This window comes from Rattus rattus, chromosome 2 (assembly GCF_011064425.1).
Source record: "Rattus rattus isolate New Zealand chromosome 2, Rrattus_CSIRO_v1, whole genome shotgun sequence".
In the NCBI taxonomy this organism is placed as follows: domain Eukaryota; kingdom Metazoa; phylum Chordata; class Mammalia; order Rodentia; family Muridae; genus Rattus; species Rattus rattus.
In genome coordinates this window covers 92,398,698-92,425,604 of record NC_046155.1, presented here as the reverse complement: position 1 = coordinate 92,425,604, position 26,907 = coordinate 92,398,698, and the positions used below count along the sequence as shown (strand labels likewise).

Below are 26,907 nucleotides of genomic sequence, written 5' to 3'. Positions count from 1 at the left end.
AGTTTGAAAAATATTTTGTTTTACTAGGTCCTAGCACTTTTAATAAATTATATTTCTTGGTTAATTTTGAATTTTATATCAGTCTTATGAATGTATTCTTCCTTAGAATATTTTATACATTTCATCAAAACATATAGAAGTAGCTCAAAGGTTATGTAGTTTTTCTCCACATTTTTTCAAATTATTTCATTACTAATTCTGGGTATTTACATTGTCTTTAGCTTCCCCAGGGATTTTCTATCAAAAAATTCAGCTTTTGTATATGCTTGCTAAATCTTTAACTCTAGTTTTAACATTCACAGGATTTTTGTCTTTCTCAGACCTACTGTATGTACATAATTTCTACCAATGAGTATTTTATTCACTTATTTTTTATTCTTTCTAGTATAATGTTAGCATTCAAGGACTTAGATTGCTGTGTTAATAGATATTTGGCTACTTTTCAAAATGAAATTTTGTTTCTTAGATGCTTTAAATTTGAACATATTATTTTATTGCTTTTTATTCATTATAAAATTTCAAGCAGTACAAGCTTATGTAACTAAATTCTCTTCTCAACATATCTGTAGCCAGTTCTACAATGCTACCTAGCAATAGCCTATTCTTTCATATATTTTTTAAAGAATTATTTATTTTCTGCATATGAGTACACTATAGCTGTCTTCAGACACACCAGAAGAGGGCATCAGATCCTACTTCAGGTAAGCCATCATGTGGTTGCTGGGAATTGAACTCAGGACCTCTGGAAGAGCAGTCAGTGCTCTTAATCACTGAGCCATCTCTCCAGCCCCCTCCTTTCAGTTATTTTTAAACATATCAATACATGTTACATTTCTGAAGACTGAAATGTCCCTTTTCAGGCTACATCCTTGCCTGCATGTGTTAGGTATTTATCTATGAGAGATTTCAAGGACTTGTTCTCCTGGGTTAAGGCCCACATTTAAATTTACCAAGAATTCTCTAATTTCACGCCACAAAAGACTATATGGGTTCACACACAGGGGTGTGGCTGATCTTGATAAATCATCAATATTTTCATTTATAGTTTGCTCTCCAGTATTTAAGCAGACCAGCTTTTATTTCTAATAGACCTTTTTCCCCCTAGGGATTGTTAATCCTTTTATTGTTGTTTCAAATTTTTCTTGTGCTAATTCAATACAAAATAAGATTTGTAAACATTTTACTTTTAAATTGCATTGAGATTTTTCTCTTAAATTTGTACAGGTAAACTATAGCATGCACAAAGCACCATAACAAGATTTTTTCCTGTAGACTAAAAATGCTAATATATTTTTATATGTGATATTTTACTATTATATTATACATACGGTCTTCCTTGTTATTTATTTAAAGCTAAAAAACAATTATTATGATTTTAACTTTCGATATTAATAATGGTTTCTGTTTAGTTAAAAATCTCTATCCCAAAATTATACAATGCAAAAATGTCAAGACCGTATATAGAAAAGCATTCTTTCTCTTGATACAAATAGACTAGGTTTAATACTCTTTTACTGCTCTATAGGCCTTTTAAAATGACATAAAAATTAAAATCAGATAATGAGGTTAAAGACATTGCTTTACATTATTTTAAACTGCAGACTAATGATGCTATGAAGATCTCCTGGCCATGAAAACTTCTTAGACATGCACTTTGTTTAAGAGTCTCCCTAGGTAGAAAGGAAAAGAGCCATAAACAAAATAGCATGAACGTCCCTCGTGGAACAATGCTGATAAAGGGCACCATGTCCACAACAGAGAGACACAAGCAAGCAATCACCATGGATTCCACCTTTAAACACTAAAGGATACAAACATTTCAAAAAGAAGAGAGCGCCATCAAATGGGGTCACCGCTGAAGGAGATGAAAGACTAGGAACCCTGCCAGGTGAGTTTGGCACCACTAAGGAAGAAACAGGAGTTAAGGAAAGGGTGGTAGAGATTGGAAGACTTCGCACACCACTGTGCAGTACCCTGGATCTTAGATCAGGAAACCACATCATGAGAAAGGTACTTGAGGGGAATTAATCTAGCAGCTGAATATAGGGATATAAAAGAGAAAGTAGGATCTGGGGGAAATAGCAGAAAGGCATTACAGTAAGTTAGCGGTGCCAGAGGTGCCAGAGGCGATGGCTGGAGCTGTAAACAGGGACAGGCCCAAGGCTATGACCATGTAATCAGCAGAAGCGTTTAATATCAAACCTACCAGAGATCTGGGAAAGATTTAGTTCCTAGGAGAAGAAAATGAAGGGCTGAGAGGCTCGTGGTTAGGTTAAAGCTGAGTTCACTTGTATCTGAGGCATTGGTGGGATACAGCTAGAAATGTTTGACTGCAATCAAATTGAGCAGTAACTCATCCAGAAAACTGGATGAACTCTTCTCAGTCCCCAGAAGCCTGGAGGAACATGCATCCTTACACAAAAGGGATGGAGAGAAAAAGAAAACTGAATGATCAAAGACAAACAAAAGCAAACCAATGTCATAAAAGTCAGAGAAAAGGCCACTGAAAAGACTAGAAGAATAAACGGATTGAAAGTGGGGTGTGAATGTACCTACAATCTCAGCCCTCACAGAGGCAGGGGGATGGAGAGTCCCAGGGGAACTGTCCTGCTACTGTGTGCTGTGCAGTGAGACGGTTTCAAAAACAAAACCAAACCACCTGGTTTAAGACTAGTATCAGAATGGTTTTCAGGTACAACATATTTTTGAGAAACAGATGGAATGCCACACGAAATTCTGACTATTGGCCATTTTTGACAGTAACAGAAACCAAAGTATAGCAGCCTACTTCCTTTATACATGGTCTCTCTTTCCATAGGTTCAGTTACCCACAGTCATGATCTAAAAACAGTAAGTGGAAAATTCCAAAATAAGCAGTTAAGAAAAAATACACGCCATCCTGCATAGTGTGATAAAAGTTATGCCATGTCACCCCATCCTGCCTAGTGCATAAATTACCCTACACTCACAGCACCCACGAGGAGTAGCTACCTGCTTGCTCATCAGTGAGCGCTCCCTCAGTTACCAGGGTGGCTGTGGCAGCCCTGCTCAAGTGATGACCACGAATCTGAAAAGTGATGATGCCACCAGTCCTATCGTAACATTGTTGCAACCGTTCTACTCTAGTATCAGTTCCTGGTATGTATTTACTATACCTAATCTATGAATTAAACTTCCTCATAGCTATGTATGTGCAGGGAAAATATACACGCATGCATACATAAACATACCTGGAAGGAGTGGGGGAGAGAAAAGAGTGTAGCCATTCAACAAATGTGTAAAGAGAGACACACCATATTCCATAGTCATATGTAAAAATAACAAAATGGACCTATATTTCACACTATACTAAAATTAACCTGAAATAGACGAAAGACAAATATAATAGGTAAAAGATTTTAATTAGTGATGTAAGTCTTTATGACTCTGAATTAGGTAGTGATTTCTCAAATGTAAAACCAAAATAATAAAAAGGAAGTGATTCTGACACAAACTTTTGCCTGTAAAAGACACCATCAAGGAAATAAATATAACCGAGTGAATGAGGAAAAGACGAACAAATCATTTACCTGATGAGGGCTGGTATCCAAACTACTCTTAAATTCTTAGCACTGAATGGTAAAAGACAACCTAACACAAAACAGACAAAAGGTCTGACTGGAGACATCGCTGTAGAAATGCCCAAGTGTCTTAACCCTTCAGTCATCTCCCCAGCCCCCCAGAACCTGTTTACATGGAGAAGTGGCTCATGGGACTAAGAACAGAGCAGGAGTTTCAAAACCAACACTGAGTGAATCCTGAGGCGGCAAGAACTGAACACGTCCATCAGAAGTGACTCAAAAGGTTACTGCTAAAACCTATTTTAGAACTAAAAAGGTTACTCATGACGTCCCAGAGCCATTGAAAAACTAGAGAATGACATTTTGAAAAGTGGAGAAATAATTTGGAAAGAAATGGAACATATAGGCTAGATGGTAAAAACAAGTTTTATAACTAGAAGGAATTCTTCACTCTAACAGTTCATGTATTCACTAGTGAACACTTTACAGCATGCCTGGCACCATAGCAGACACAGACCAAACTTAAACAAGCCAACACATTTGCAGATGACAGCTACTGCAGCAGGTTCCCACTGCCTCAACCAAGTCAGTGGCCTTTCTCGTTCTCTTACTTCGTTTCTCTGCAAGAAAGTGTATATCAACGATCACATATTAGTCGCTCAATGAACATTAACTTGAACAGAGCTCTGTCAAATTGTCCTACCGTGATCTGTATAGGACATTACTCTCCCAAGCCCTTCCCTGTCTCTTACATAGTTCCTTTATCCTCCAAGATTCTGTCTCAACCTCTTTCTTTCCCTTTTGCAAATGTGTTTATTCTGAAGGAATTCACTATGAATTCCAAAATGTAAAGCCATAATCCTAACTTTTCCCCTAAACTCTTTGTCTTATCCCCAACACCAGCTGTTTATTTCTTTTGTATGTTTATCACCTCAAACCTAAAAATGAAACTCATTTTCACCTTCCACACTCTGCCTTTGTAGACTCATTCTCTCAAACTTTGGCTTTGACCTAAAACCTCTAAAACCAAGGATGTAGTTGAGCCAGTAGGGGTCAGAATGTGGAGACAAAGGGACTCTTCTCTTTATACAGATAGACGGCCTCCACAGGGAGGCTGCACCTCTCAGAGCTTGGTAAACAACAGAATAATCTCAAATACTTTAAAAGTCAACAACAGTAAAACATGTGGAAACTACTACTTAGAGTGATTTTTAAGAGAAAAATTTCAACTATGCAATATTCAGGTATGGCTGACATACCACAAAAGTATGGATAACATGTCACATGTTCACACCTAGCACCCAGGGCTCCTGCCCTCACTCTCAGAGTTGTGTGTTCATACAGTCATTTCACTTAACAACGGAGTACGCCCTGAAACTGCAGTGCCAGCAACTCTGCTGTGTGAACATCAAAGTAAACCCACAATTAAGATGTGATGCCATGGCTAGGCAATGCAATCTTATGGGAACATACTTTATGCAGCCATCATTTGGTCTCCTACTTGAATGCTTTGTATTTGGCCATCCCTCTGTTTCAATTTATTTGGTCTTACTACTTGAATGTTTTCTGTCTATTTGTCCATCTGTTCTCTCTGTCTCTCTCATGTTTTTCTCTGAGTTTCTCTCAGGTGCCTCTCTGTCTCTGTCTCTCTGTCTCTCTCTGTCTCTCTCTCTGTCTCTCTCTGTCTCTCTCTCTCTGTCTCTCTCTCTCTGTCTCTCATCTTTTAACCAAGTCACCTAACAAATTAGTATGTGTCCAAGTTGGTTGGTGCAGGTCTCATGTAATACCAACATACCAACACCTAGTACGTGACTGCATTAGTGTGCTTTTACATTTCATTGCAGTAATCATGGTTTGTAATGATTGAGTAAGCATAAAACACATGTAATACTGGGGCTGGAGAGATGGCTCAGTAGTTAAGAGCATTTGCTTCTCCTGCAGAGGACCAGGGTTTTGGCAGCTCATAAATCTGTAACTCCAATTCTAGGAGATGGAGCACCCTTTTCTGGCTTCCATGAGCACTGCATACACTCACATACATGAAATAACTTATAAATATACATTCAATATTGCCTTGAATGTTTGAAACTTTATAAGTAAACGGTGGTTATAGTTGTTCAAATGTCCTTAATGACACTGAACTGTTACCTAAACTTGTTTAAATTATAAGTTTTGTTGTACATATAGCCCACCACAGTTTTTAGTCAGAAGATTTGTCTTTCATGTTAATACCTCATCATTTTTGCTCTAAATATATGACCTTAACTGGTTGCCATTTATTTCATTTCTTCTTGTCTTAAATATTTTACACATCTCAAAGTGCAAACATTACTCTTAGAGTACAAGAGCAAATGCTCTGCTTTACTCGGTACTAACTGGCTGTCAATGAGATGGCTCCTCCCCTCTTCTGAGTTCTTCCTGCTTTGGTTCCAGGCAGCATATCATATCACCAGCACCATTTTAATAATTCTTGGCCACAGTACTTGCTGCTGGAGAAAAAATTGCTTGGCATTAAGAACTCTGGCCTTCCCTGTAGTAAGCTACCAAGGCTTTTGGACAGAGCAGAGTCAGTACTTTCGTTCGGGGTTAGAAATCCGTGCCATGAAGCAGAACCTAAAGGCTTGACCACTGAAGAGCACTATTGTTTTGGATCCTTAATACCTCCCAAAGGCCAGTGTTAAAAAACCTTGGCGTTCAGGGTTCTGCTGCTGGGGACTGAAGGGACCTTCAAGAGGGGCCTAGTGGCAGGTCTTTAGGTCACTGGCGGTTATGCCTTTAAGGGTGATTGTGGGAATGAACCCAGCTCCCCGCTCACTCTTTGGCTTTCTGGATCCTAATGTAAGAGGTTTTGTTCTTGCCTCACCACAGGCCCAAAATAAGCAGGCCAAACCAATCCAGAACCTCCAAAACTAAGAGCTAAAAATAAACTTCTTTATGAACTGACTGTCCCCAATATTTTGTATAACATTTTTTAAAAAAATCTGGCATGACATTATACTATGCCCATGCTACTCAACTCCCAATCTGTTTTGTTTGTTTTGTTTGTTTTGTTTTGTTTTTACCTTTTATCTGGGAGATCAATACCTTGGCCTAGAAATAAGCCATGGTGCCAATGGTGATGTGTAGCCAGTTCACCAATACTACTGACCAAAGCATCTTTAAAACAAACTTCAAGCCTATCTACCTAGTCTCCAGACAGAGATCATTTAGAGAACTTCTGATCTTTTAGTACTGCAAAGTTTTCTGTTACGATTAGTACTTGTGGGCCTTTTTAAAGATTTGCTTTAATGTGGTTTGTGGATGGCTCAGCTGTAAAAACACTTACCATACAAGATGAGGGCCTGAGTTTGGACTCGACAGCCCGTGACTGTAAAACAACGTTCCCTCGATGAGATGGGAACCCAGCTACAAACAGAGACCACATCTCAAACAAGATGGAAAGCAAGGACTTCAGGTCCTCTGACCTGCACACATGTGTGAGTGTGAGTGTGTGTGTGTGGTGTGTGTGTGTGTGTGTGTGTGTGTGTGTGTGTGTGTGCGCGTGTGTGCGTGTGCACATACGCTACACGCATGCATCATGCACAGATAAAGGAAATGGATGAGGGCCAGGAAGGGCTCAGTGGGAAAGGTCCTTGCTGACAGACCTGATGCTGGAGCTTTGATCCTCAGGATCCACACAGTGAAAGAAGTGAACTGGCTCCTGTATTGTGGCACACACCTTCTTACTAACCCTCCAAAGAAAATATATAATAAAAACCTGTAACTAAACAGATGAAAAGACCAGAATAAAATTACTTAAGACATTAAAATTTATATTTTTCCAATGAAGAAACTATCTGTGCAGTAATCTCGGAAAGTACTTAAATCTTCAATAAAATGTGACTTACCCAATCCAAACGGTCTATTGAAAGCTTTCCCCACATCTAGGTTTATTTGACCCTTAAGTTTTCCTTTAGCATATCATTTAGATTTGACTAAAACCTTAATGGCTTTCCGGAGTTTTGCTTTCGCTTGTTAATAACCACCCTACTGCTGCTCATGAGACAAACTCTTACACTATTAACAAAAGAGCTTTCTGAAAGTAGCATTAACCATCTGTAGCATTTCATTCTTGAACAAATAAATCAATAAAGAACTGGATGTGTTTATATTTTTCATTAGAGCAGTTCATGAAAGGTCTTAATGGGGCAAATAAATCAATAAAGGATGAGATGTGTTTGTATGTCTGCTAACCACAATTTAAGAACGGTCTTAATGGCCAGGTCCTTAAGATGCAGAAGCTTCTCCATGAACACTGCAGCTGTAGCAACATTACTTACTCCGCATGACTTAATGTGGAGCTGGAACGGCTCTGACTGATTCTTCCTCAGCAGTCTCCTATATCCTTCGGTGCAGATTTCCGGTTTCATAAGGAGAATAGATATAATGAGATGCCCATCCTTGCACACTTATACACCAATACGAGGGTAGCAAAGCAACACATGCATCTAACCTATATGTATGCACTTCTGTAGCACAGAGAAACCAAGACTCAGTGAGCTCTGCACCACTCAAATACATAGAAACAGGAGACTGGGCTAGGATTCCAGGGAATGAGTTTCCTGGGAAGTGGCCAGGAAGAAACTGCCCTTCTTAAGTACTAAAGTGAGGGGCTTATCAGACAGCATGGCAGGAACATTCAGGTATGTGACTGTGGCAGCAGCAAAGGCTCCCAGCCAGTGCAGATGGTGGACAAGGCACTGCTAATGCCAGTTCTAGTATCTTAGAGGATTCAACTATCTTGATGTCATTCAAAGTCTGATTTGGCTAACACTACAGAGTGTTAGCTTGATCCAGTGTGTTGTTAATGTTCCACTAAAGGTAAGTACCAGGTAAGCTGAGGGATCACTACTGTGACCAAGAAGAAATGTATACCCTTTCGGTGGCTGTAGCAACAGGAGTAGGAGCTATGTGGCACAAGCTCAGGAAGACAGGGTTGAGAAGTTGGTGTTTTGTTTGTTGATTGTTTGGTGTGTTTTTTGTTTTTAAACAGAGACTCAACTTCACAGCATGAGACCCTAAGAGGAAAGCTCTAAGGCTGGACATTTCAGAAAGTCTCAGCAGGTGGAAAAGCAAGGTGGAAAGGTAACTATAAATGGGAAGTAAAAGTGAGCAAATCAGGTCTTGTGAAAGGTCAGAACGATGAACCAGCACAGAAGTAATCAGCACGAGTGACTCAGACTCCAAAAAGCTGGACGAGGAGACAAGTCAAGACCTGCAAAAGGCCAGCAAAAGGAATGGCTTCGTAGTGAGGTTTACAGCAGAAAGGGAACTTGCTAGGTGATAAAGGGTGATTCACAGAAAGCAGAACGTCTTGGCCCTTAGTTCTAGCAACAGAGAAAACCTTCAGGTTAAATGGACAACTAACAATACTTAATTCATTCAAGTCTGTCTATTCATCAAGTAATTTCTACCAATAGAATTGGGAAATAAAGTCTCTGATCTAAAGTGAATTTTATGAATTACACGAGATGAAGTCTGAAAGAATGGAGATAATTATTGCTGCACTCTGTAGAATGCAGAGTGATTGGTGGACTCTACCACTACAGGCCTGCTGTCGCTCTCCAACAGATTTTGAAAAGAACTCTTAGGGGTATGGAAGAAAAAAAAGAGCCTGATCATAAGGGAACTGTATACCCATATCAAAAAAAGCACAGAAATATGTAAAGAATAACTGTTAAAATTTGTACATACTTCTAATGAATACATACATTTGATACATTTGTATCATACAGCATTCTCATCTCAGTTAAAGCTCTTTGTGAATATAATTTACAAGTTCCACAGTGGTTTAACACATGGAGGCAAGAGCAATTATGTAACCATAAAGAATGACACAAGTGGAGGGGGAGGGGTTAGGAGGATGTTGGCCTGGAAACCGGGAAAGGTAATAACAATTGAAATGTAAATAAGAAATACCCAATTTGATAAAGATAGAGAAAAAAGAAAAGAAAAAAAAAAGGAATGACACAAGTGGGCTGGAGAGATGGCTCAGCCTTTAAAGCTAGACTTACAACCAAAAATATAAGAATGACACAGTTGATGGTGATGGTTATAGCTCACGAAATCTAACAGTGGAAAGCAACCAAGCAGCATGCACTAATTTACTCCTTCCATGCATGCATAAATACTTCCTGTCTACAGTGTATACACCTGGCCTACTGCTGGGCATACAGCCATGAGTAGTATATGCCCCTGCCCTGATTGGGCCTCACCTCTAAGTGGGAAAAGAGACAATAAAAATAATGATAAACACTAAGAAGAAAAATCAAGAGGAAAGAGTATAGGTAGTGATTTGGGAAGCTGAGACTTTAACAGAGGTAACCAGAGGTCCACAGCCACACTTCACTCTGACCCCTCCAGAGAAGATATCAGACTCATCTCAGTGAAGACACGAAGAGGGAGGAAAAGCATATGGACAGACCAAGGAAAAGCTTCTCAGGCAGAGAGAGCCACACATATAAGGCCCTTGAGGAGGGAGCATGCCCAGAGTGTTAAAGAAACAGGAGATGGCCAGTGTGACCAGAACAGCATGGGAGGAAGGGGAAGCAGAAGGAACTAGGAGAATAGAAGGCTTCCAAAAGGCTTTGGGTCACATAAGACTCTGCCCCTTTATCCCAGTGAGCCTGGAAGCCACTGGAGGGTTCTGAGGACGGGAGAGCTGTGCATTAATGTCGGCATAAACAAGATCACTGTGGTTCCCCAACAGAGAACAGACTGAAGAAGAGGGAGCAAGCAGAGGACGATGGACCATAGCAATCAAAGGCTAATACATGCGTGAAAGCCTTCACACAGAATGTTTCCTCAATCTTAAAGGCAGTTGCTAATCACGGATACATTTTAAAATAACTTAACCGCTCCAGCACAGAGGCACCCTGCTCACAGGCCAGGGCAAAGGAGGGTGGTGTAGACTGCATTAATCTACTCTTTTTTTTTTCCTTGTGTTTGAAGGATTTTAACAAAGTTTTTTTTTCAAGATACATGATAAAGACACTGAATTCAACAAGGAATTACCTTTTAAAAAGTCCAAGAAGCTAAAGTGCTATAGCAAAACAACAACAGAAAAAAACTACCCAGTCCCATATTTGGTTCCAAAATGCCAAGTGAACAGTACAAAATGGACCAACCCTAGATGACCATCACAAGGAGTGAAGAGCCTGGAGTTTTAATACACTACAGCAAGGTCAGTGGTGAGACTGCCAAAGACTTACAGCAAACTCAGTTCCTAAGGCTTAGGAAGGAAAATGGAGGGAGGTGATTGTTTCAGGCACAGGCTGATACCTGCTACTATCTGCAGTTCTAGGAGCCCGTTCCAATGCAGCCTGTGTTCAGCCATCTCCAACTACATTATCTAAGGAGTGGATTAGGGAGCTAGAGATGCCATAGCAGGAAGAAGTAAATGCTGGAGAAACAAGTAATAAAATCTAGTGGTCTTTCTTCTTCCTTCTCCATTCCCACTGAGGTAAAGATATTACCACTTGCCCACTCACCTAAAGTTGAGAACAGTTCATAATGCTCCCCTCTCCCTCTCCTGTCGCATCTATAGAAAAGCATCCCTCCTGACTGCTTTCTCCTCCCTCACAATGGTGACAGCCTTCCTTGCCCTGGTGACACATTTTCCTTTGAGACCAGGGTATCTAGCACCTCTTTTCTCCTCAGAGCACCAAAGTAACTTAATGCAAGACATTAAGGCAAAAGGCTAGTTTTTCTGTAAAGCGGAGTTGGGATTAGGCCTGAGTAGTGTGGAAGACCCTCTGCTTCTATGGACGGCAGGATGTGAGCATGCAACGCCTTGAAGTGTTGCAGCCATTGTTCATACCCAGAGATGGAGGGTGGAGATGGAGGAGTCACTGTGAGAAGGGCACAGTACAAAGCTGAGTTCTGATGAGACAATCTATGGCTCAAACCTCCCTGGACACCAGTTCTAACCATCTTTTCACTTACACAGTACAATAAATCCTTTCCTGTCAGACAACTCAGGCTACACCTTCTCCCACTTAAATGACCTCAAGGACACTGACTTAGTGATGCTCATGGTATCTCACCTAGAGGTGACAACAACCTCAGCCCGAAGAACATTCTCCATGTAGCCTCCACACCACTCTCATCCTGAAACCGACTGTCTGTCTTCTTCTAACTTATGATGAGTAGGGTAAAATCCAGATTCCTCAGCTATAGCAGAGAAATATTTCCACAATTTGGTCTCAACATCTTTGGTCTCAGATCTCAAAACTCTCATGCCCTTTTCAACACTATGTTTTCTCTACCTGAAACTTCCTCCCACTGGATGGTTAATGACCTCAACCTGCATGTCATTCTTTAATTACAGGGTCTTAAGGGTGAGGGCCAGAAGATGAGAAGATAAAAAAGATAAGAAAGCTAGGGTCAGGAGGTCTTTCATAAGCAATGTCTTATGCCAAGGAAGCATATTAGGAAATACAATAACATCTTATCTGCAGTTTTTCTTGAAAGGGAATTGGGAACAATGTCAGCAAGAGATATCATGCAATGAGAAATAGTCAGCAGGAAGCTAATCTAGCAATTTGGGACAGATACCATAGCCCCTTAGGATGGGAAGAGTTGGGTTCTCAGGATCTTAAACCACAGCTATTACGATTCTGCCAAGTATATTCCTGGTTTAGAGAAGGTGCCATATTCCTCCTCAGGGCCTCAGGGGAATCTCAGGTCAGGTCCTAGTCCTCAAAAGTTAAAAAAAAAGGGGGTGTGTGTGAAACAAACACACAAACACACACACACACACACACACACACACACACGGGGTTGGAGGGTGTGTTTAGAGTTGCTTCTTCATTTCAGTCAAAGAATGCAAGGTTGATTTAATATCTATAAATCAATTAATGTAAATATAATTCAATGGAATTAAAAGCAAACCACACAATCATCTTGACAGTAGAAAAGCATTTGGTAAAAATCAATAACCAATCTATGATCAAAACAGTCAACAAACTATAAACAGAAGGAAATTTTCTTAGTCTGATAAAAGACAGCTAAGTCACCCCGACCCACACTATACTTACTGGTATAAGAAATATCTTAAGATCAGAAATAAGATAAAATATTGGCTTTTATCCCATCTATTCTACACTTGTATTAGAGACTCAAGTTAACAAAAAAAAAAAAAAAAAAAAAAAAAGAACAAAAGGGATGCAGACCAGAACAAAACGTAAAGCCATGTCATTTGAAGAGAACATGATTATGTTCAAAAAGCTAATAAACTAGTTCAGCAAGGTCAGAATACAGGATCAATTCATAAGTGTCATGTATCCATGGTCCAGCAAAGAAAAGCCTCAAAATAAAACTCTTAATTCAATTCATAATATAGCATAAAGAGAAAATAAGGATCCGTTTAACAAAATAAGGCTTAAACACCGAAAACCAAAAGTTCCTCAAAAGGAAAAGATTTAGATAATTAAAAACCCTGTGTTTACAGAGTGAAAGCTTAACACTGGTAAGGCAGCAATATTCTCAAAACTGACTCAAAACAATCGAGCAAAGTCCCAGCCAACTCTTCGTTGCAATTGTTTCCTTTCAGGAAACAATGAAATGGTCATAAAATTCCCACAGAAATGCTAGTCACAGGACACAGAAAATCCTAAACTGTTTTACAAAAGGAAAAACTTAGGAGATTGCAACGTCATGGTTTCAAAAGAACCATGTGTAGCCTACTGGAACAGAACAAAGAATATAAGCATGACCTCATGTTTATAGCTAACTGAGTTTTCACAAGGATGTCAAAACTAATTCAGAAAGAGCCGCTTTTTAATAAATGGTGCCAGAACAGCTATACACCCCAATATGGAGTCAGACTATTTCCTCCTACCATATGTCAAAAAAATAACCTCAAAGGCTCAAAGATATAAATACAGGATCATAAACAATAGAACTTACACACATAGGAATAAATCTTTATATGCGACAAAGATTTGTCTTGTCTCTGATGCTAAAGGCAACAATAGAAAAAAAAAGAAATTCAGCAAAATTTAAAACTTTCTTCTTTTGAAGAGAGTGAGCATGACACCCTGATTAGGGGAGGACAATGCACTAGTGAGTGGCGTGTGCATCATGTCAGCAAACCAAAAAAAAAAAACAAGTTCTCTTTTTTTTTTTTTTTCTGTTTTTTTTTTTTTTTATTAACTTGAATATTTCTTATATACATTTCAGTATTATTCCCTTTCCGGTTTCAGGCAAACATCCCCTCCTCCCTCCCCTTCCTTATGGGTGTTTCCTCCCGACCCTCCCCATTGCCGCCCCCGCAACAGTCTAGTTCACTGGGGGTTCAGTATTAGCAGGACCCAGGGCTTCCCCTTCCACTGGTGCTCTTACTAGGATATTCATTGCTACCTATGAGGTCAGAGTCCAGGGTCAGTCCATGTATAGTCTTTAGGTAGTGGCTTAGTCCCTGGAAGCTCTGGTGGCTTGTCATTGTTGTACATATAGGGTCTTGAGCCCTTCAAGCTCTTCCAGTTCTTTCTCTGATTCCTTCAACAGTTCAGGGGGTCCTGTTCTCAGTTCAGTGGTTTCCTGCTGGCATGCACTTTGCTTCATCCTCTGTATTTGCTGTATTCTGGCTGTGTCTCTCAGGATCTTTGGCCAAGGGTATCTGCATTCACATTTTGATCATCCGTCTTGAGTTTCATTTGTTCTAGACATCTAGGGTAATTCAAGCATTTGGGCTAATAGCCCTTATCAATGAGTGCATACCATGTATGTCTTTCTGTGATTAGGTTAGCTCACTCAGGATGATATTTTCCAGTTCCAACCATTTGCCTACAAAATTTCATAAAGTCATTGTTTTTTTTGATAGCTGAGTAATATTCCATTGTGTAGATATACCACATTTTCTGTATCCATTCCTCTGTTGAAGGGCATCTGGGTTCTTTCCAGCTTCTGGCTATTATAAATAAGGCTGTGATGAACATAGTGGAGCACGTGTCTTTTTTATATGTTGGGGCATCTTTTGGGTATATGCCCAAGAGAGGGATAGCTGGATCCTCAGGCAGTTCAATGTCCAATTTTCTGAGGAACCTCCAGACTGATTTCCAGAATGGTTGTACCAGTCTGCAATCCCACCAACAATGGAGGAGTGTTCCCCTTTCTCCACATCCTCGCCAGCGTCTGCTGTCACCTGAGTTTTTTGATCTTAGCCATTCTCACTGGTGTGAGGTGAAATCTCAGGGTTGTTTTGATTTGCATTCCCTGATGACTAAAGATGTTGAACATTTCTTTAGGTGTTTCTCAGCCATTCGGCATTCCTCAGCTGTGAATTCTTTGTTTAGCTCTGAACCCCATTTTTTAATAGGGTTATTTGTCTCCCTGCGGTCTAACTTTTTGAGTTCTTTGTATATTTTGGATATAAGGCCTCTATCTGTTGTAGGATTGGTAAAGATCTTTCCCAATCTGTTGGTTGCCGTTTGTCCTAACCACAGTGTCCTTTGCCTTACAGAAGCTTTGCAGTTTATGAGATCCCATTTTGCCGATTCTTGATCTTAGAGCATAAGCCATTGGTGTTTTGTTCAGGAAATTTTCCAGTGCCCATGTGTTCCAGATGCTTCCCTAGTTTTTCTTCTATTAGTTTGAGTGTGTCTGGTTTGATGTGGAGGTCCTTGATCCACTTGGACTTAAGCTTTGTACAGGGTGATAAGCATGGATCGATCTGCATTCTTCTACATGTTGACCTCCAGTTGAACCAGCACCATTTGCTGAAAATGCTATCTTTTTTCCATTGGATGGATTTGGCTCCTTTGTCAAAAATCAAGTGCCCATAGGTGTGTGGGTTCATTTCTGGGTCTTCAATTCTGTTCCATTGGTCTATCTGTCTGTCTCTGTACCAATACCATGCAGTTTTTATCACTATTGCTCTGTAATACTGCTTGAGTTCAGGGGATAGTGATTCCCCTGAAGTCCTTTTATTGTTGAGGATAGTTTTAGCTATCCTGGGTTTTTGTTATTCAGATGAATTTGCAAATTGTTCTGTCTAACTCTTTGAAGAATTGGATTGGTATTTTGATGGGGATTGCATTGAATCTGTAGATGCTTTTGGTAAAATGGCCATTTTTACTATATTAATCCTGCCAATCCATGAGCATGGGAGATCTTTCCATCTTCTGAGGTCTTCTTCAATTTCTTTCTTCAGTGTCTTGAAGTTCTTATTGTACAAATCTTTTACTTGCTTGGTTAAAGTCACACCGAGGTATTTTATATTATTTGGGTCTATTATGAAGGTGTCGTTTCCCTAATTTCTTTCTCGGCTTGTTTCTCTTTTGTGTAGAGAAGGCTACTGATTTATTTGAGTTAATTTATACCCAGCCACTTTGCTGAAGTTGTTTATCAGCTTTAGTAGTTCTCTGAGTGGAACTTTTGGGATCCTTAAATATACTATCATATCATCTGCAAATAGTGATATTTTGACTTCTTCTTTTCGATCTGTATCCTTGACCTCCTTTTGTTGTCTGATTGCTCTGGCTAGAACTTCCAAGAACTATATTGAATAAGTAGGGAGAGAGTGGGCAGCCTTGTCTAGTCCCTGATTTTAGTGGGATTGCTTCAAGTTTCTCTCCATTTAGTTTAATGTTAGCAACTGGTTTGCTGTATATGGCTTTATTATGTTTAGGTATGGGCCTTGTATTCCCTATTCTTTCAGGACTTTTTTTATCATGAAGGGTGTTGAATTTTGTCAAATGCTTTCTCAGCATCTAATGAAATGATCATGTGGTTTGTTCTTTCAGTTTGTTTTATATAATGGATCACGTTGATGGTTTCCGTATATTAAACCATCCCTGCATGCCTGGGATGAAGCCTACTTGATCATGGTGGATGATTGTTTTGATGTGCTCTTGGATTCGGTTTGCCAGAATTTTATTGAGTATTTTTGCATCGATATTCATAAGGGAAATTGGTCTGAAGTTCTCTTTCTTTGTTGGGTCTTTGTGTGGTTTAGGTATAAGAGTAATTGTGGCTTCATAGAAGGAGTTCGGTAGTGCTCCATCTGTTTCAATTTTGTGGAATAGTTTGGATAATATTGGTATGAGGTCTTCTATGAAGGTCTGATAGAATTCTGCACTAAACCCGTCTGGCCCTGGGCTCTTTTTGGTTGGGAGGCCTTTAATGACTGCTTCTATTTCCTTAGGAGTTATGGGGTTGTTTAACTGGTTTATCTGTTCCTGATTTAACTTCGGTACCTGGTATCTGTCTAGGAAATTGTCCATTTCCTGTAGATTTTCAAGTTTTGTTGAATATAGGCTTTTATAGTAAGATCTGATGATTTTTTGAATTTCCTCTGAATCTGTAGTTATGTCTCCCTTTTCATTTCTGATTTTGTCAATTTGGACACACTCTCTGTGTCCTCTCGTTAGTCTGGCTAGGGGTTTATCTATCTTGTTGATTTTCTCAAAGAACCAACTTTTGGTTCTGTTGATTCTTTCTATGGTCCTTTTTGTTTCTACTTGGTTGATTTCAGCTCTGAGTTTGATTATTTCCTGCCTTCTACTCTTCCTGGGTGTATTTGCTTCTTTTTGTTCTAGAGCTTTTAGGTGTGCTGTCAAGCTGCTGACATATGCTCTTTCCTGTTTCTTTCTGCAGGCACTCAGCGCTATGAGTTTTCCTCTTAGCACAGCTTTCATTGTGTCCCATAAGTTTGGGTATGTTGTACCTTCATTTTCATTAAATTCTAAAAAGTTTTTAATTTCTTTTTTTATTTCTTCCTTGACCAGGTTATCATTGAGTAGAGCATTGTTCAGTAAGTTCTCCATTCTTAAACAATTTAAACAAACTTTTCTCTACAGCAGGTAGAAATGCAAAAAAGCAAAAAGCAAACACACACACACACACACACACACACACACACACATTTCTTAATGCCATCTGTCACCAGAGAGATCAAAATACAATCACAAGGAGACACCACTTTTGACTCATTAGGATGGCTGTAATCAGAAGGACAGGTAATCAATGCCCTGAAGGGAAAACAAAACAAAAACAAAAAACTAGCCCTGTGTATCTACACCAGCTGCAAGGAAACATGAGACCAAAGGAAGACTCACAGATCCAGATCTGCAGAGTCCTTTATTTGGGACTTACTAACAGAAGTTTGGTGGCCAAAACAGCAAAAAGCCTGGTGCCTCTCCATTATCTGGGTCAGAAGAAGGTGACTTTAAAAAAAAAAAAGACTTATTTATTTATATTTTATATGTGAGTACACTGTCACTGTCTTCAGACACACCAGAAGAGGGCATTGGATCCCATTACAGATGGTTGTGAGCCACCGTGTGGTTGCTGGGATTTGAACTTGGGACCTCTTGAAGAGCAGTCAGTGCTCTTAACCACTGAGCCATCTCTCCAGCCCAGAGGGGGCTTTCTTTTAACCATTAAGATATAATGTTTTCTCCAAATTCAGGAACATGCCATGCTTGTCTCAGGCTAATGCCTGAAATGGCAGGCACACTCACACAACGCGCCAAACTCGTACAATCGCACACTCTAAAGGTTTTCTCTACAAACTATGCCAGGAAGCCCACCAGGCCTACTCAAGGGCGATCATGTGGTTGTGACCCAAGATGGACGCAGTCATTTCAACCTTGCCACTGCAATTGGTAAGATGTAGAGAAGTCAAAACTTTATAGGTAGGCCTATAAAGTGGAAGAGTTGCTTTGTTAACTGTCTGGCAGTTTCTCAAAAAGTGAAATGTAACTATATGACTAAGAAATCATGCTTAGTTCTAATCACAAATGTACCACACAGAAATCTTTAAACAAATGGTAGCCTTATTCCTAAGAGCTGAAAGGCAAAACAACCCAGATGTCCATCAACTAACAAAGAGATCAGAAAAATGTGGCCCATCAACACGAGCTACTATTCAGCCACTAAAAGGGATACAGTACAAACTAGAAGATAAATAGACCTTGAGACTGTATGCTTGTTTAAAGCCAGTCAGAAAGTGCATAGGTGATCTTCCAGACATAGAAAGAGAAGACTGGTTGCCCTTGCTAAAGATGGAGAAATGAGGAGACTACCTTTGGGAGATGATGAAATGTTTTAAAACTTATTAGGCTGGTGGCTACACACCTGTAGAAATACAAAAATAAAATCGATTTGTGTGCTTAAATAGACAAATTACATGTTATATGTATTATACTGCGGGGGAGGGGAGAGAAAAACCAGACTGCTGCATATGCACATCTTCAGTGTTCCCAGTGTAGACCAGAATGAATACCAGCAACAAACACTTTGGTACTGACATGGTAGCATATCTGTTTTCCTCTACTAAACCAGGAGTCCTCCTAGTCAGGGATTTAACTCCTGCTCCTTGGAATTCAGTCCAAGTCTACACACTTTGTATGACATGTGACAGGATGTACCATTATTGTTAGTCAACACTACCCTTAAATGGCCCTGAGGGAAGCTTTACCTCAACTGGGGTCAGCAGGCAAGGTCTAAGGTATATCAGAGCAGAAACTTGAATGATGAGAGCAAAAGATGAACATTTCAGTAATGAAGAAAACAGACAAGGCAAGGACCTCAAGGCAGGAACACTGGCCACCAGTACCTGGGCTGTCAAGGTACGGAGTCACACCTACAACGCAGTTTATACTCTCCAGAGCACTCACGTCCAATAGCATTTCTTTAAGATATTTCAATTAGGCGAAAGGGGTTTTTAGAACTCTTCACTGATTAGGATTACCTCAGATTTACTCTTTTTCAAGACAAGAACCACGGATAGGGAAAAAAATGAGCAAAACTTTTTGAATTTTGGAATGACGGAAAGTGCAGCTTAACAAGCACAGCTCATCAAACGCATTCTGCAGGCAGAATAATGTGCTCAACCTGCCTTCAGCCCCTAGAGCATGGCGCTCTGCATTTATAGTATTTTTAATCTCTAATGCTCCGGAGGATGGAAGGACAGCCAATATGCACAAATTCAAAGAGGATTACAGTTCAAAGGGAGCTGTCCAGCAACCAACAGGCTGAAATCAGAGGAGACGGCTCACAAACTGTTCGCATGGCTCAAGGACATCGCGCGGATTATTCACAAGGCAAAGTTACCAGCAGAACTTAGTGAACAACAGCAAATTGTTCCAGTCCCTTCTCCCAGGATTCAGGCCCATGCATTTACAGATTCTGTAAAACTGCCAGGATGTAGGAGTCAAAGGGGCTGACTTTGAAACATTCTCTTGCAAAAAGCCAAGAATAACAGCCTTGAGGAGAGGAGTAACTTGTTTATCTCTACCTCAGGAACAAAAATGTTTTAAAATGTGGTTTTGTTGTTTTGAAACCGAGTTTACTATGTAGCCCTAGCTGGCCTGTAATTCATTAAGCAGACCAGGCTGGCCTTGGACTTAGTGATCCTCCTGACTCTAGAACGGTAGCACTGTAGGCGTTTACCACCCCAGCTCAAGTTGTACTGTAAGAGGCAACAAGAGTCTGAACCAGTGAGCGCCCAAAACCAAGATGAAACTCCACTATCAACTAAGATTATTACAGATGCATGGCAGAACGGGGAAACCTACTAACTCTAAGTTCAGGCACAGGTGACAAGATGACAGGCAAGCCACTGAGGGGAAAAGTGTGGGCCTGGGAGGCCATGACCGCCAGAGAGCTCCGCGGCTGCCCAGTCGGCGCTCACCTTCCGGGCCCGGTGGCGGCTCTGGCCGCTTCCCGCGGGACAAGAAGGCCTTGGGCAGCAGCAGCGACACGGCAAGGACGAGCCCAGAGGCCAGCGCCACTCTCTGTACTGTGGAGTACGCCATGGCTGCGTACGGCGGGGCCCAGGAGTCCGAACCGGAACCGGAACCGCAACGCCCAAGCCGGCTCACACCCGACCCGCAGGCTGAGCGGACGGCGGCGCGCGAGGGACAAGAAGAGAGCTCCCTCCACTCTGCTAAAGTGCCCCAGGGCGGTGCAGTGTAAGCCAACAGCAAGCTTCTGTCTCCTAGTTTGCCTACGTCATCCAGCTGTCATCCAGGCCCGGGCATCCTAGCACCTAAACCTGGCAGTTTTGCCCTTCTCTCCATTCCTGCTCACCACCCAACCCTAAACCCTTTCCTTCTTTGTGGAAGAAACTCACTTTCCTAACTTCCATTCATGCACTTCCCAAACTCAGGACCTTTGAGCTATTGCCATAGCTTAAAGCCTTCTAGGACCTACCATAACCTTCGGAACAACATCGAATGTCTTTCTCTGACCTCAAGACCCTGCATGCGCTACTCTTACCAATGTTCTTTACAAACTGGAGGACACATTATTTTCTACCAATTTTCTTGTTTCAAGTGGACGTTTACTCACCCTGTTCCCTCTACCTGGATAATTCCTGTTGTCATCCTCACCTGTCAAAAGTTCACCAGAAGGGGCTGGGGATTTAGCTCAGTGGTAGGCGCTTACCTAGGAAGCGCAAGGCCGTGGGTTCGGTTCCCAGCCCGAAAAAAAAAACAAAAAAAAAAAAAAAAAAAAAAAAAAAAAGTTCACCAGAAGAAACAGCTTAGAACAACTATCCTTCAGAAACGTTTTCAGCCAGTCTCTTCATCTGTTAAAAAAACCTTGGCTCCCTGCCACCTATTTCTATTCCTTTAACAAATGTTCTTTTAGTTTGTCTTAATCTACTCACCAAACTTTGAAGTTAGCATTACAGAGTGTGATGGATCAAATGGGTTCCACTGAGAAACAGGTTGGTTTTAAATAAAATTCTGGACAGTTAGCTCAGCTGCAAAAGGGAGTCAGTCAGGAAAGGCTCTGCCGAAGTAAACTTTGAGCTCTTTTTATTTAATAGGCAGGCAAGTGAGAGAGGCTGGGGATGTGTGTGGTGTTGGTGGTGAGGGTAGGGGGGAGGTATTCCTGGAAAAGCAAGTAAAGAAAGCTAGGGGAGGGGAATGCAAAGCTTCCCACCATGTTCAGAGAACTACCAGTAATTTATTTTAGCTGAACCTTCCATTGGTGACCAGACATAAAGCGGTGAGACGGTAGATATCAAAAGTAGATTTCTGAAAAGGGTAGGGAGAACTTTCAGTTAAGCATGGGGGGTGGAACACGTGTATTTGTCTTTGCCTCCCGTAGACACCTTGTGAAATGAAAAAGTACACACACCTACAAGACTAAAGAGAATGGTAGGAAAAGAGATATCAGCTGAGAAAGGGATATCAGGTAAGAAAGATCAAAACTCCGTAGGGTATATAGCAACATCACCCAATAGAAACACAATGTCTGGTTTCCTAATACTCGCATGTAAAGGGTTAAAATAAAGAAGTGAAATTTTAAAATAAGTTTTATATAATTTAGTATACCTAACATATTATTTCAGATTGTGTAGTACTAGTCAGTCACATTTTAGTGACCTAGTAGCCACATTTACAGCTACCAATTGGGCAGTGCAGGTACACAACATAAACAGTTAATTGGTTACAAGAGGAGAACCTCTAGGAAGCAGACTAATTTGTTCCTCAGAACCTATAAATTCTAGTAGTTAGAAGCACTGGGCACCTTTGAAAGTCGGGACGTGGCATGCAGCTGAATAAAGAACTGGATGAGGTCTAGGTAAGTAGATAACCAAGCTAGGCGTGGTGGTGCACACTTTCAACCCCAGCTCTCGGGAGGCAGTGGCAGGTGGATATCTGTGAGTTCAAGGCCAGCCTCGTCTACACAGCGAGTTCTAGAACACCCGAAACTACATAGAAACCCTGTCTCCAGTGATAAACAAACCAAAAAAGAATAAACACCATTTGTGTTCCCCATGCCACTAAAGGCTATTAAGTCCCTACAATGTTCTCAGAATGGCACATGTTGCCCTAGTTGCTTTTCTCTTGCTGGGATAAACTCCATGACTAAAATTAATCTGGACTAGGAAACAGTTTGTTTGGCTTACAGTGCCCAGTCTGTCATCAAGGGAAGCCTAAGCAGGACCTGAAGCAGAGACCATGGAGGAGCGCTGGCTTGGTCCTCCAGCTTGCTCAGCTTCTGTTCTTATAACTCTAGCCCATATGCCCAGGGATGACACAATGGCTGGGCTCTTTTACATCAACCAGCAATCAAGAGAATGCTCCCATGGACACACCCACAGGAAAAACTGACGGAGGCAATTCTGTAATTGAGGTTCCTCTCTCAAACACTCAATTTGTTGTCCTAGTAACCATATGAAGAAAGTACCATTTTATGACCATTTGAGAGATGATAAAAAACAAGGCACAAAAAAGCTTAAGAAAGTTGCCAACAACTACCTGGTATAAATTGGAATCTGTGATTTGAACCCAGGGACACTTATCCTAGAACCACCAGTTTTAATCTCTGAAGATGTTGGACCAGAGAAGCGCTGAGCTCAGAGATAACATGGGGCATGTTAGGAAGAAATTACTGAGGGAAATATGGCCACCAAGAGATACAGAAGAATCTGATATACTCTCCCAAATTCTAACATTGTATGACTGGCAGGCAGTAATTCTATGCTACAAAAAATTTCAGAACAGAGACAGAATGATGTTGGTAAGAAGATCATGAGTTCAACTTTTGAATCTGATGTTCAATAAAACACATAAAAATATCTAGAACATGTGCCTGGCTTAGAAGAGACATGTAGGTTGAAGTCAACTAGAAACATAATTAGTGGTAATTAAGTCAGGGAGAAGATGACATTAGCAAAAGTGCTTGTGGAAAGTAAGGTGGTAACAGTGGAAATCTAGATGACAATGCTATGCTGAAGTGTGGATAGAGATGGACAGATGAAAATAATGACCCAGGGGAGAAATCTTAAGGGACAGAAGATTTGAAGGTAATAATTATACAGATATGGCAAACAACTTGACATAAGTTCTTTTAAGGGTGTGTGTGTGTGTGTGTGTGTGTGTGTGTACAGGTGTACATGCTTGTGTGGTGGTATAATCAAATGCATGTGGAGACCAAAAAGACAACCTCAGGAAACTTCAAGTGTCACAGGAACATCGTCCACATTGTATTTTGAGGCAAGGCCTCTCACTGTCCTTGGGAGTCACTAAGTAGATTAGGAGGGGTAGATGGCTAACAAGCCCTAGGAATCCACCTATTTCTACATCCCAACTCTGGGCTGAAACCATGGGCCATTGTGCCTGTTTGTTTGTTTATTGTATTTGTTTTGTTTTAAACAAGTTCTGGGAATTGAGCCTGGATCTTCACACTTGTAAGAGAAAGTGCTTTACTGACTGAGTCATCTCCCGAGCCCCTGGAACTATGTTTTTGCTGGTGGTCATGGTCTGTCTGGTTATAAAGGAGCAGCTATTTGAGAGCACAGAGGAAGGTTGACTTGTACACCTATTACATTCCCAGGCTCTGAGCCACAGAAGAAAAATAGATCTTCTTTATGGGAAAAAAAATGCCAATGACCATCCGAGAGGAAGTATCCAAGTATCTGTCAGAGCAAGAAAGATAAGAGAAGTGCAGGAAAGAGAGAGGGTGGGTAAGAGAGTCCATGTGTTATAGTAATGTGGGGATGGAGGACCATGTGAAGACAGGTGGCTTAGATTTCAGCTACAGTAAAGGAATCATGATCACGTTAGACCTGGGAAGTCGCCTAGTGAAAACTGAAAACACAAAGTTATAGTCTAGAGGACCTATTACCGAGCTGGGTTCATCGTCCGCACTGCAGCCAGGTGAAGTGTAGTCCTGAAAGGGACAGCAGCCTGCCCAGGGCGCAGAGAGGATTGGCTGCTGCAGTGAAGTCATGACTGGCTGTGCTCGTGGTGGTTTATGGTATCCTGAACCCAGAAGTACACTGCAACAAAACTTTCTAGAAAAATGCAGATCCTGCCACAAAGCAAGGTCTCATCTGCCTCACACCAGGGTGCAGTGAGAACTCCTGGCCCTCTTCTGTTCCTACTGGATGCCATGTCCTTCCCATCCCGTTGGTCTCCCCTTAAGGACCTGTATAACTCATCCCTTTGCCTAAAAGATCACCTCCTCTATAAGTCGGCAGGAGCTCTCTCTGTTTATGGCAATTCAGAATGCTCATTGACCCAATTTCCCTCACCCATGCCCTGTTTTCCAATCTTCCCTTAAACACAGGCCCGGCACCAGTATGAACAACTTCTGGAAGGTTCTCGTGGACTCTGGCTCATGCTGCCTCTTCCTTTGGATGGGCCCTGGGTAATATTCCTCTGGAGGTTGTTAGGATTTCTCACCTAGATGGGAGCCCCAGAGTCACAAGGTGGCATCTCCTCCCATGGCATGGCTGAGCGAGAACTGGCTTTCATAGAGGGTATCTTAGAACCCTAGACTACTGATTTCACAGATTTCACACACTGATGGTGTTTTTCTTCTTTGAAATTGGGCCTCACTACATAGTCATGGCTGTCCTAGAACTCGATGTATAAACCAGGATGGTCTTGAAAAAAAAAACACAAATATCTGCCTGCCTCTGCCTCTTAAGTGCTAGAATTAAAAGCATAAGCTAACACACCTGGATTGATGCTTGATTTTTTAAAAAAATTACGATCTCTGGCAACTGTGGGCTTTGAACTTAAACTTCTTATCTGCCAAAAAAAATACTTTAAAGAATAAGGAATGATGGTAGTGCCACTGTGGAGAGTAATAGTCCTTACTACAGACAAGAAATTGGTATAGCCATTAAAGAAGTGGTGTCTGAGTAGCCAGAATATAAAGGAGAAGGGAGAGACTTCTAACTACAAAGTCTCTGAGAAGGGAAATTAAAAAACAAACGAGCGAACAAGTGGGACGCATAGAAGACACTGTACTGGACTCGAACTTTGAGAGATGAAGTTAAAAGGAGAGTGTCAAGCACCTGACAACTGTAGGTACCCAAAGTCACCGCATACCATTTCTCCATGTTATCTGAGAATCTCCTGTTTCCACTGCAGGATCCAACAAAGCCCATCTCCTGATTTCATTTAGCACCAGGATGCAGATGCCTAGCTGCCTCCCACTCGGATTTGGGGTTGAAAGGTATTATAAGCTCTATCAGCAGAAGAGTATCAGTGGCAGCAAAGCTGGGACATCTCGTGCTGACTAGCATGCACAGGGCACCTTCCTGACAGGCCGAGTAGAGGCCACACAGGTCTGGGATCAGTCGCAGAGCCTCCCGGAAGACCAGTTCTGTAGTCCAGCACCCAGAGGCCATCCAAGCTCTAGAGAACCACTGAGTTTCTCATCTGTAAAATGGAAACTGTGGGCTTCCCTCCCACTGGGCTTGAGGGAACTTGCACGTGCGTGACGGAAACAGCCAGAGTGGCTGCCCCTCAAAAGGGAGCCTAAAGAAAAGGAAAAGACTGTTGGGAGAAAGCATCTAGAAGACCCAGACTCCCTCCCCAATGGGGCAGGGTAGGCAAAGGTAAGGAAGATGAAGACAGAGACTTCCTGGTTGCTAATGGGCAAAGGGACAACGACCTCTCTGCTTCCAAAGAGAAGTCACAGCCAAATACCTTCTTTCTGCCCCAAATAAGGAGAAATAGTCTTTGGCTCCAATTAATTAAGCAAACTAATAGAAATTCCCCGCTTAAGTCACACTTTGCATATCCATAATCTCCGAACTACATTTTCGGTATACTTTACCCCTGGGTAAAAATGGGTGAGCATTTAAATGCTTCCTCACATAATCTCGCTAAAGCACACTCTGGCCTATAAATATTCATGCTGCTGCCAAAACATTTGCAAGCTTTCCCCAAAGGTGAGATGTGTAGAATGTGCTTTGTCTTCTGGGTATAAATATTACCCAATACATTTTGGTTAATATGAATACACTAATTATTCCTGTAACCCTTTTTAAAAGGGTCATCTTCCTGATGTGAATTTTTAAAAAATGTAATTACAGTAATTGGATACTTAATCTAATTAAAATTTGCTTTATCTTTAATGGAAATTTTTCTAAAGAGGCGTAACGACAATTGGCTTTTTGATAATGACTGTTTTCTTTCTGCAAGGGGATCAAGTTGCTGAAAGCTGGAGAAGCAGGCAAGTTCTGCCCTAGCTCCTGGGCAGAACGAAGCCAGCCCTTCTCATAACTCAGTACTTAAGGGTGAATGTGGCTTTAGGAACATAAAAGCGTAAGGGAAAAAATAGGAGAAACTGGTTTTTCTATTCAAACAAATGAGCTGCCCTCCTTCCTATGAAGAGGCCTCCTGCTACTCTGGACCTGTGATTGGTCGATGGCGGTCATATGACCTTAGCCCTATCCTCGCAGGTCCTGCGCTTGCTTGCTGGGCTTTCTTGGGTAGGAATCAAACAGTGCCAGGCTGCTTTGGTAACTACAGTGTTGGAAGGAGTTGTGTAGTCATTGTAGGTGTGGTCTAATTACGCGGGTACTTGGTTTCTGATTACGGGGTAG

The 26,907-nt window shown here is 41.2% G+C and overlaps 1 protein-coding gene across 2 annotated transcripts in view; it reads right to left on the bottom strand.

The window, feature by feature from the left end:
• Ric3 (RIC3 acetylcholine receptor chaperone) overlaps window positions 1-20,375 on the bottom strand; it is a 45,710-nt gene extending 25,335 nt beyond the window's left edge. For both annotated transcript variants that reach the window (XM_032892942.1, XM_032892943.1), the window contains exon 1: window positions 20,239-20,375. In XM_032892942.1, coding sequence (XP_032748833.1) covers window positions 20,239-20,362 — 124 coding nt within the window. In that variant the 5' untranslated portion in view covers window positions 20,363-20,375. The remainder of the gene's footprint in view (window positions 1-20,238) is intronic.
• Between the last annotated feature and the right edge of the window lie 6,532 nt (window positions 20,376-26,907).